General features: G+C 39.7%; 1 protein-coding gene across 1 annotated transcript in view; it reads left to right on the top strand.

Moving 5' to 3' along the window:
- Positions 1-497: 497 nt before the first annotated feature.
- Positions 498-11,572, top strand: part of LOC309508366 (putative G-protein coupled receptor 149) — a 74,424-nt gene continuing 63,349 nt past the window's right edge. Inside the window, exons 1-3 of the mRNA XM_082182965.1 lie at positions 498-1,675; positions 4,352-4,535; positions 4,765-5,204. Of these exons, the coding sequence (XP_082039091.1) occupies positions 731-1,675; positions 4,352-4,535; positions 4,765-5,204 (1,569 nt within the window). The 5' untranslated portion in view covers positions 498-730. The remainder of the gene's footprint in view (positions 1,676-4,351; positions 4,536-4,764; positions 5,205-11,572) is intronic.

The raw sequence follows: 11,572 nt of genomic DNA, 5'->3' as shown, positions 1-11,572 counted from the left end.
TGTTTATAGAAAGGACTAATTAGATTAAATGTTATCATATGTATTATTATAGTGGTTATTAGAATATTTTAAAAGTATAAAGTACAAAGTAATCAGTTATTAAATTATGTTATTATGAATTACACCACCATAGCGTCCAGTTTCTGGCAACCTCAGCTGCCATATTACCCCGTAAATTTAACAGAATTATATCATAGAATACATTATGTGTTCAAACGATACACGCCTACATAAGTATTCTGTAATACTAATGACCTATACGTAGCCTATGATGTATTTGTAGCGCTGCAATTCTAATTTAGCTATTCTAGTATCTAACAAAACGTCGTAGTATAGCTATACAATGTTAGATTTTAGACAAAGCGCACGTTCCTCGTCCAGCAGTGACAGATGAAGGAAGGTGGCTCCACCCCTGTACTAATATATCCCTTCTGAGAGCTCACACTGAAGCACTAGCCACAATCAACCTACGCGCGCGCGACACATCTATCCACACATGCTCTGAGAGCAAACCACGTCATAATCGTGCAAGTAACTGTTTAGACGAAAAAATGGTTCCTTTATGCATTACATTTGTTGAGCACAAGTGCAAAAAGACCAACGGATGGGAGACTATATGCACTTCGTGGCGCGCTGTCGCTGGAGGAAACTTTCACGCGCTCGGTCTGATCACCGGATCCTCTTAGAGGGAATGAGACGTGTGAAGTCAGGAAAGTTAGACTGAAGGAAAATGTCGGCGACACGAGCCTCACCTTTTCCAAACAAAACCAGCCAATATGAGGACGTGGACGCGGTCGAGGGCAACTGGCACCTTCTCTTTGGTTTATCCTTCGCCATCGCCACTGTCACTTGCCTGGGAGGTTTGTACTCGCTTATGTCGCTGCTCAGGATGAGGACTAAGTCTTCCCTCTGTCTGATAGTAGCTTCTTTATCCATAGACGACCTGATCAGCGTTGTACCGCTCACGCTCTTCATGATCTTACAATGGAGGAGCGAAGACGCGAACCGGTCGGGCGCTATGTGCACCCTGTCCGGAGTCCTGTATGTTTTCCAAGGATTGTCAAGCAATATGAAAGCCTGTCTCCTAGTTGCTAACACTTTCTACGCGACAAAGCGCTTTGGAGTGTATCAAACCCCTAACCGACCTCTCTGGGTGTTTGTGGCGGTGGTGGCGGTTTGGACGGTGAGTCTCGCGGTCAGCGTCCTGCCCGTGTGCGGCTGGGGTCGCTTCGCCCCCGCTTCTCTCGGTTGTCTCCCGGAGAACGACAGCCTGTACGTGCTGCTTCTGTTCTCTGTTTACTCACTGTGCTTCTGTGGGCTGGTAGTCTGTTCGGTTCCTCTCTTCTACCAGCTCATGTGCTCCACGGAAGCCCTGAGAACATTTTACCCGAGCTATTTTGAAATTGCCGGGTCGGCGCCGCTGTGTGAGATCCCTTCTCTGTCACGGTCACGGGATAGCATGGATAAAAGTTTGGGAGCCTACAATGAATTCATCTCGAACATTGGCAGTTTTAAGAACAAAACGGAGACATATTCACTGTCGTATTCTCCAGCAACCGGTCATTTCCAGAAAGATGGAGCTCAGAGTGCACGTTATTCCCCTGTGTTTTTCTCTCAAAAGCGCTTCTCAATGATTCTTGCCATGGCTCGAATGGTTCTGTGGATGCCAATGATGGTGAGAGCTATAAAATCAATGTTCAGACATTTTCACTTGAAAAATCATTTAATGGACTTCAAAAGTGTCTCAGTCAGACAAATATAGACAAAAATTGCACTATATAGTAAATTATTGTTACACTGCTAAAACGAAACGGTAGCCTACAGAAGGCCCCATTTTGGGTCCCTCGACTAGACAAATAATAATGTTCCTCAGACTTTTACATAGCAACCAGTGATGCGCGGGTTGATCCGAAATGAGCGGGTGCCTGCGGTCACCCGCGGTTACCCGCGGTTACGAGTCATCCAAAAATATTTTTAATGATATTCGGGTCGCGGTCGGTCGGGTCGTTTGAAATAAAGATGCCAATTAAACCTTTGTAATTTATATAGTAGTATAGAGAGCATAAGCGGAGTGGAGCGGTGAGAATCTGGAAATGAGGAACTGTCCACCCCTCCGCTCCCCCGCTCAAAGCTACATCAGGCCGCTCCGCTCATTATCGCTCGATCAGCGCTCAACGCAGTTTGATCCGCGCTCCACTCAAATCGCCCCCCGCTCGCTCCAAAAAGGGGAAAAAAAATCTACATGTAGCCTATATCACTGTAGCTTAGACCACAGCCTTACCTCCTAAAGAACTAATGAGCAACAACAACATTTTTCAAATAGAAATGTTTTATTTCAAATGACAAATTAGGCCTATGTAAGAAGGAATATAGCCTACACAAAGTCCTGTAAAATTAAACGAATAAATGGGCCTAATAATATGAATAACAATTATATAAACAAAAATATAGCCTACATAAAAATTTTAAAAGTAAATTTACTATTAGGCCAGAATTTTGATAAGTTAACTTTTGTGCAACGCGCACGATTAAAATTTAAATGGGCTTATATCCATTGTACACACAAACTGCAGTAAAATAAAACGAATAAATGGGCCTAATAATATAAATAAAATTTATATAAACAAAAATATAAAATAAATATACATAAACGTTTTAAAAGTAGGCCTATAGGCTAAATTAACTATTAGGACAACATTCTTATAACTGAACTTGTGCGCAGCGCGCAGGATTAAAATTTAAATGGGCTTGTATCAATTGTTTGCATTTTACGCTGTATTTAATTTAGGCTACACTTTAAGTTACCGTATTCAATTTGCTAACCTTTTGCTTTCTTCCCAGCGTGTTCACATATCACACTGCATGTTTTCGAGAGATGTGTCTTTTTAGATTCCAAAATTAATCTTTAGGCCTACTGACTGAAACGATGTCGTTTTCTTCTACCACATAATAGTTAGTTTTACACCTGAATGACTTCTTATTTTCCTTTTTGAAGTAGCCTACTTTTTGAACTCCATTATTGAGCCGAGTTTTGACTGAAAATAGAATCCATCTTGCAGTCATCAACAGTAGACTGAGTCAGGCTTGACTGAGCATGCTTCAGAATCGTGGTGTGCGCGGAGCGAAATTGGAGCGGGAAATAGGGCGACGCTCCATCCTTTTAAAAATGCCGCTCTGCGTTCTGTCCAAGATCCGCCCGCTTGCTCCCGCTCCACTCCGCTCACATGCAATTTTCTATGAAATACATAGGCCTACACTTTATTGGCTGAATAACTGGCGCGAAGATGACACGAGCTCAGTCTGCAGGTAGAGATGGAGGCGGCAAGAGAAAAGGTGAAGACTGGGGAGTGGAAGCTCCGCAAATACACAAACAGAAAGAGCAAAGTTGCCGAAATAATGAAAGATAATGACCAAAGTGCTGGCTTTGTCATGTGTATTTCTTGCTATGCATTTACTAGCCTACTTTTAAAAAATGCGGGTCAGGAAGCGGGTCGGGTACAATATTTTCTTTATTTTTTTTTGCGGTCCGAGTTGCGGGCGGGTTAGTTGAAAACGTCGGTCGGGTCGGGGTTGTTTATACATTGACCCGCGCATCACTGATAGCAACCATTTTAACTGTCAAACTTAGACAAAAAGACTAAAACAAATTGACCACTCTAGTTTGCACAACAGCTTTAAATAAATATGATGGAATAATAAATAATATTATTTTTTATCAGTATCATAATGGATGTTATGGTTTATTGTTGTAGTCTAATGATTGTTGATTATTGTGACGAAAAGCTGAAATAAAACAATATTTAAACACTGGTTCTTTGTAACAGGTATTAGACAAAAAACAATCACCCTATCTTTGGATTTCTACTTCAGACTGCTACACTGATGGAACAAATCTGGAGAACCTCAACCTAGCATTGTATACTCAATGAACTTCAATAAATATTTTAAGTGCCTCAGAGCCTTTGCAGGCCCCTTACAATGGAGCTACCATTGACAACCAGCTTTAGAGTTCTAGCAGGAACTTATGGGTTTCATCATGTAAGTTACTCAGAAAACTGGCCTTTTAAAGAGTGCCTTTAGATTCTCATAAAAGTTCTGCTATTTTGGGAATCTGAGAAACCCATAAAGTGCCTCAGATATATTGTCATATTTACAGTGCGTAAGAAAAACCTTTCACCAGCTTAAAACATCTTGTTGAACTGGATTCATGGATATATTTTCTGTTTTAACCTGTCACTGTAAAAGTGTATTTTCACTTATTTTTCTCTCTTCATTATTATTTAGTTTGTTCAAAAATGCTGAAATGATTGGTTATTCACCTTTATTTTTTCCACTGGCATACCCCTTGCAGACCCAGATCCTGGTGAGTCATGCTGTTCACATGCACAGCTCGTCCTTGGAGACTTTCTGTTTTTTCCTGACCTTGCTCTCCACGGCGGTCACCCCTGTGTTCGTGTTTTCGGAACGCTGGATCCATCTGCCGTGTGGCTGCTTCATCAACTGTCGCCAAGGCTTAAGTTCTGAGCTTTCCACCGGTTGGTAAACTGATAAAATACTCCATCAGCCTGACATATTTTTGTTGATTATATTTATTGGTTCATAAAAAGAACCAGGTTGTTTATTTTAAACAATCCATATCAAAATACCTTAGGTTGTACAAATGATGTGTGTGTATATATAAATATAATCTCATTTATGTGCATGTGAGAAACAAAGCAAAATTACCTTTCCACATTGCCTTTATCATCTATGTGTTTATTACAGCAAAGAAAAGGAGATTTGAATTCAACCTCTCCTTCCACCAAGGCTATGGTATTTACAAGATCTCCCACGGCAAGTCACCATCCATTGAGAAACCCTCTTTTAACAGTTTATACAGCTGCGATTTCTCTGAAAGCAGAGCCGTAGTGCTGGACAGCGGTCAGATTTGTAATTTCAGCACCGCTGCAGCAGAGGACAGCTCCCTCCACAGTGAGCTGCTGCTCGAGGAGAGAGTGGACAGCCAGCCTCTGAGCTCCACAGAAAGGGACAGGCCATGCAATGTCTCTCCTCAGGTTTCAACCTGCGATGGTGAGGATCTTCACCTCGACAACTTGTCAGTATTTGACATTCCAGAGAGGAGGCTGTCCCACGAGGAGTGTCGTAAAATAGAGTTGACTGACTGGGAGTGGTGCAGGAGTAAATCAGAAAAGACTCCCAGACAGGTAAGATGACACTTAATTTAATAAATTGAAGGGGTGCAGTTACTTTATTTTTGTTGTCAGGTAACAAGAAAACTATAGGAACAGGATATTATATCACAGAGTGGACCTCTGAAGACCCACATTCTTGAAAATATCAGATAATTTGACCTATGACATTGCAGAACATTTCAGGTTGATTTTTTTTCTTTAATAGTAACAAGACCTTTAGACTCATTAAAGGGATACTTCAGGATTTAGCATTAAGCTTTGTATTAGTAGAAAACCTGTAGTATTTTCAAATTACCGTGCTTTCTACCCTCATATCCTCCTGAGATGAGAGATTTATGTATTTTTTGTCTGGAAAAAATCCTCCGATGACGCAAAAATCGTCATTTTGCCTCATCGGAGGATTTTTTGGGCAGAGCCTAAAGACTACAGCCAGTAGTAGGAGCTGTCCCGCATGTTCTCAACCCGCCCATAGAGGGTGGGATCTCACTCACAGAATGTACACATAGTGTCAGCCAGTCTTTCTTTGGAAGCTAAGCTAGCAGGCTCTTGTTCTGTGGAGAAAGCGGAGTAGTAGAAGAAAGCTGAGTAGTAGGGGTTACCATCCTCTTTTTCCCGGACATGTCCGGCCGTCGAGATCGTCCAAAATGTCCGGGATTCGGCTTTTGCGTTCTGCAGTCGCCATTCATTGTTTACATGCACACCTTTTGTTTCAATCTACAGTAACTGAATTCATTCCGATTGGTGAATCTGAATGCAGTGTTTACATGAACGCTAAACAAGTGATCGGTTGATGTGCGTTTTAACATTGCTAAGAAAATTCCCGCTCCTCCGTGAGAGATACGAGAGTCTCATCAGTAATAACGCCACCGGCCTTGCGCCGTTCTCCCGCGGCCCTCAGTCTTGTCCTGCTCGCCACAGTAAACATGATGAATGGCGACTGTAGAACGCAAAAGCCGAATCCCGGACATTTTGGGCGATCTCGAAATCCCGGGCAAACTCGTCACGGAGTCTCACTAGTAGCCTAACCTTGTTGTTTTCAACTGCTCTGTAACCGGTAGGCGTGGCTTGGGAGTGGCGTCCTAGGCAGCGAAGCAACTGCATTCTGGGAGTTGTTGTCTTTCATCCACATAAGCCAAAAATACATTTTCTGACTTTTCTCAGTCTAGAAAGCTCCAAATTCAAAAATAATTTCACATTTCTTCTACATAAATGACCTATTTTAAATACACATTCATCTTTCCAGAGGTCAAGTATCCCTTTAATCAAAACCTTCTTGAGAATGGTATGTTTTTCAAAACCATTAATACCTTTCTAAGTAATATTGCAAAAGGGTTTTGAGAGAGATTTTTTTTCTTCATCTGACATCCCAATTTCTTAACTTTGATTGAATTACTATTAATTGCTACCTAATTAATTAATTAATTGTTGCCCTTACTTTTAAAGTTTAAAGTCTGAATGAAAATCTATTTTGTAAGTGCATGTTATCCACATTTTTTTAATGTAAGAGTGGATGCAGACATTTTTTTATATACACTACCGTTCAAAAGTGGGTCAGTAAGATTTTTTAATGATTTTTTAATTAAAAGAAGTATCTTCTGCTCACCAAGGCTGCATTTATTTGATACAAATATATATATAAAAAAAAACATTAATATTGTGAAATATTATGACAGTTTAAAATGACTGTTTTCTATTTTAATATATTTTAAACTGTAATTTATTCCTGTGATCAAAGCTGAATTTTCAGCATCATTACTCCAGTCTTCAGTGTCACATGATCCTTCAGAAATCATTCTAATATGATGATTTGATGCTCAAGAAACATTTATTATTATTATCAATGTTGAAAACAGTTGTGTACCATTTTTTTTCAAAATTATTTGATGAATAGAAAGTTCAAAAGAACAGCATTTATTTAAAATAGAATTTTCTTTATTTAAAATATTTTCTAACATTATAAATGTCTTTACTGTAACTTTTGATCAGTTTAACTCATCCTTGATGAATAAAAGTATTGATTTATTTTATTTATTTCCCCCAAAAATAAAATAAAAATTCTTACTGACCCCAAACTTTTGAACGGTAGTGTTTAATGTTACAAAAGCTTTAGATTTCACATAAATGCTGTTCTTTTGAACTTTCTATTCATCATAGCATCATGAAATAAAAATGTAAATAACTGTTTTCAACATTGATAATAATCATAAATGTTTCTTGAGCATCAAATAATCATATTAGAATGATACTTCGGGTGTCAGCCATTTTCTGTTATTTTAGCTGTTCAAAAACAGTCCATTGTGCTGCTTGATGTTGCAAACTGTTTTTTTGTTATTATTTTTTAATTAATTATGGTTATCATAACTCACTGGTTTGTAGTGCAAATCGTTTTACCGTTTACTGCACATTTACCTCTAGTAGCTAATAAATTGGAAGTCTCGCACATTCACAGGAAATAGCTTAAAGTCCCCCTGTAGTCAATAATTGTATCCCTTAAAGGAATAGTTCACCCAACAATTAAAATTACCCCATGATTTACTCACCCTCAAGCCATTCTGACATTCTTCTTTCAGACAAATACAATCGGAATTATATAAAAAAATGTCCTGGCTAATCCAAGCTTTATAATGGCAGTGAATGGGACACCAAAATTTGAAGCCCAAAAAAGTGCATCCATTCATTATAAAAGTAATCCACATGGCTCAGGGGAGTTAATTAAGGCTGCATTTACACTGCAAGTCTTAAAGGGATAGTTCACTTTGAAATTAATTTTTGGTATGTTTTAGCTTACCTCAAGGGCATCCAAGATGTAGGTGTCTTTTTTTCCGCAGTAGTTTCAATTTTTATATTTTTAGGTCAAACCGTTCTTGTCTGTCAGTCATATAATGCAGGTATATGGTCATTCTCTCAAAACACAAGCACAGAGTCCAAATTAAAACAATTCCCCGTCGTCCAAATGAAACAATTCCCCATCGTAAGTACACATTGATGGCCTAAGACACGAAACGAGCGGTTTGTGTGAGAAAACGAACAGTATTTATATCGTTTTTACCTCTTATACGCAGCCATGTCAAAGTGATCTGATCTGACGTGTACGCAGACTGGTGCATAGATATATACACTAGATGTCGCCTTAAAGACATTCGTTCCAATGAACTGCAGTAGACAAGGCGACATCTAGTGTGTATATTTCTATGCACCAGTCTGCGCACACGTCAGATCAGATCACTCGGACATGGCTGTGTATAAGTGGTAAAAACGATATAAATACTGTTCGTTTTCTCACACAAACCGCTCGTTTCGTGTCTTAGGCCATCAATGTGTACTTACGATGGGGAATTGTTTAATTTGGACGACGGGGAATTGTTCTAATTTGGACTCTGTGCTTGTGTTTTGAGATAATGACCATAGACCTGCATTATATGACTGACAGACAAGAACGGTTTGACCTAAAAATCTCAAAATTGAATCTACTGCGGAAAAAAAGACACCTACATCTTGGATGCCCTTGAGGTAAGCTAAAACATACCAAAAATGTATTTCAAAGTGAACTATCCCTTTAATGAACAGATCCGATCTTTTGAACATATCCGATTTTTTGGCCAGCCTGTTTACATTCACTTTAGACAGGACTGTATCCGATATCTGTGTTTACATTAATTCCCGGCCAAAATTATTTTTGGTGATCGTTTTATTATGCACATGGTAGGCTAGACCCTGGTTTTGAATGGCCGTGCTATTCAAATTATTTTTATAATTAATGTCGGGTGGTCATGATTATTTGCCAGCATGGACAAGATAACAGCTGTCTTGACTCATGAATGTTTTGCAGTGCAAAATTATTTTCGTTTATCTACAGCTCAGATCTAGAATTCTGAAGTGAAATAAAGTAGCCTTGTAATTACATTTTTTTTTATGAATTCGAATGAATTAACCAGAGAGAGAGAGAGCGAGAGAGTGCGCGCGAGTGAGTAACCTATTATGACACTTGTTGGTTTAATTACAGCAAAGTTATCACCTCATTGCTGAGTCTTATTTATAAAAGTCACAGGCAGAGGTTGAAAACCAGCTCCTGAATGTTTCTGTGTTCGCGCAATTTATTTTCTTTACAAAAATAAATATAAAGTTCCCACATCAATAAAAAGCTGTGAGCTAGCGCATACAGGTAGCCTGGGAAAACCCAGACAACTTCCGGCAAATTTAGATTTGCTCTGCAAGCAGTCTGGCAAAGAGCTCATTCAAGCCCATTTCTAATCCGTCGAAATCGCGGCACCAATCAGAAACGTTGGGGCGGGCTTTACACAATGACAATCACTCTGATTGGTTTTAGGTCTATCCAATTGTGCCCAGAGGCATTTGAGCGACGTCGGTTGGTAAAGCACCAACTTTTAAATGCATTATTATATTCAAATTGCAAACACATGAGGACAGTCTCCATGAAAGACCCACTGGCAGATGAACGTGCTACTACATTTCTCTCCGAAACGGTAGGAAATTAAATTAGATTTAATAGAGCATTTTAACTGTGACAAGATGATTGACAGGGCAGTTTACGTGACAGGATGCACGCGACAGATCCGTCCGATAAAGATGGCGAAGTAGTATGTCCCAAAGCTTGCCTACTTTTTTGCTACACATTCAAAAGTATATACCTTTTCTTCACAAAAAGAGTACATAAGAGTAATACTTTTATGGCGTAGTGTAACTGGGCGAATTGGGACGCAGCATACGGCTTTACACGATGACGATCGCTCTGATTGGTTTTAGGTCTATCCAATTGCGCCCAGAGGCATTTGAGCGACGTCCGTTGGTGACGCCCCTTTGGAAATGAGTTATTAATGAAGCTTTGCCAGACCATAACTCAGTTACTACTGAGAATGGTCTGGTTTTAACCAGGCTAGCATACAGGCATGTCTGCCTCATAATACAACATTAAAAAGCTATCTTTGGTAATAAACGTGTCGTCCTCGCCTTGTGGTGGCTTGGAATTCAAAGGGGAATCGGATATGCGTGTTTAGACGTAGGTCGGATGTCCAGATATCGGATATGTATCTGATTTAAAACCACATTTGGAAGTGGCTCAGGTCGGATGAGAAAAAATCGGATCTCGTGTGGATTTTTGTGTTTACACGTGTGCATCAAATTCCGATCTGTGTCAGATGTGAGTAAATTCGGAGATCAGATTTTTTGTGCCAGTGTAAACGCACACAAAGGCCTTCTGAAGCAAAGCGATGCATTTGTGTAAGAAAAATATCCATATTTAAAACTTTATTAGCTATAATAACTAGCTTCCGGCAGATGACTGTACGCATACTGCGCAAGTCGACTTGCGCCACAAGAGTAAAGGCCATTGCACACTGACTCCGAAATTTTCGTATGCGTTTTTTCGTGTTCGTCAGCCTTAAAATTCGTCACGCACAGAAACCTTGCACACCGAGTCCGATGCGTATTTATTAAACCTTTGCGGAAAAAAACGCAAAAAATACAAAATGGATTCGTCAAGCAGTTAGGATGATATTGTTTCTCTTTCTTCTTAAAAAGAGAAAAAGAAAGAGGAAATATTGGGTCCACCCAATACTGAGATTGCGCCGAGAGGAAGGAGAGTTTCACCTCCTTATCAAGGAGTTGCGAAATTATCCCAAGCGATTCAAAATTTACCTCAGAATGTCAGTGGAACAGTTTGAAGCTTTGCTAGCGATGCTGGAGCCACATATTAAAAAGACCACCACCAATTTCCGTGAACCAATCGATCCTGAACAGAGACTGGCAGTAGCCTATGTCTAAGGTATTGGGCACACACACACACACACACACACGCAGACGGCCGGCGGAAGCGCTGGGCAGACAGAACAGCTGTATACAGGTTATATTTTATACCCAAATAATACATGATTAGTAATCGAATTGGCTGCTCAATCCATTGTGGATTTTGTCGTTCGCTTGTACGGTGGCTCTGAATTGTTAAAAAACCTCTCAAAATACTGGCTGTGGATGCGAAAAACGCAGAAAATCGAACCCTATCCGAATTTTTTTATTACGGACGAAAGTTTCGTAGACAGTGTGCAAGCGTGATTGACATAACGTGAGGTCGAATATTTTTTTTAATCTGCGAAAATTTCGGATGCGAATTTCGGACTCAGTGTGCAATGGCCTTAACCCCTGACGATTGGATGGATGCACTTTTTTGGGCTTCAAATTTTGACCTCCCATTCACTGCCATTATAAAGCTTGGAAGAGCCGATTGTATTCGTCTGAAAGAAGAATGTCATATACACCTTGGATGGCTTGAGGGTGAGTAAATCATGGGGTAATTTTCATTTTTGGGTGAACTATCCCTTTAAAACTCATCTTTGATCACCAAAATGACATATGTAAAAAAAAAA

Source organism: Leuciscus leuciscus, assembly GCF_965113295.1.
Source record: "Leuciscus leuciscus genome assembly, chromosome: 10".
Classification (NCBI taxonomy): domain Eukaryota; kingdom Metazoa; phylum Chordata; class Actinopteri; order Cypriniformes; family Leuciscidae; genus Leuciscus; species Leuciscus leuciscus.
Note: the sequence above shows the minus strand (reverse complement) of the source record. Positions and strands in the feature narration are given on the sequence as shown.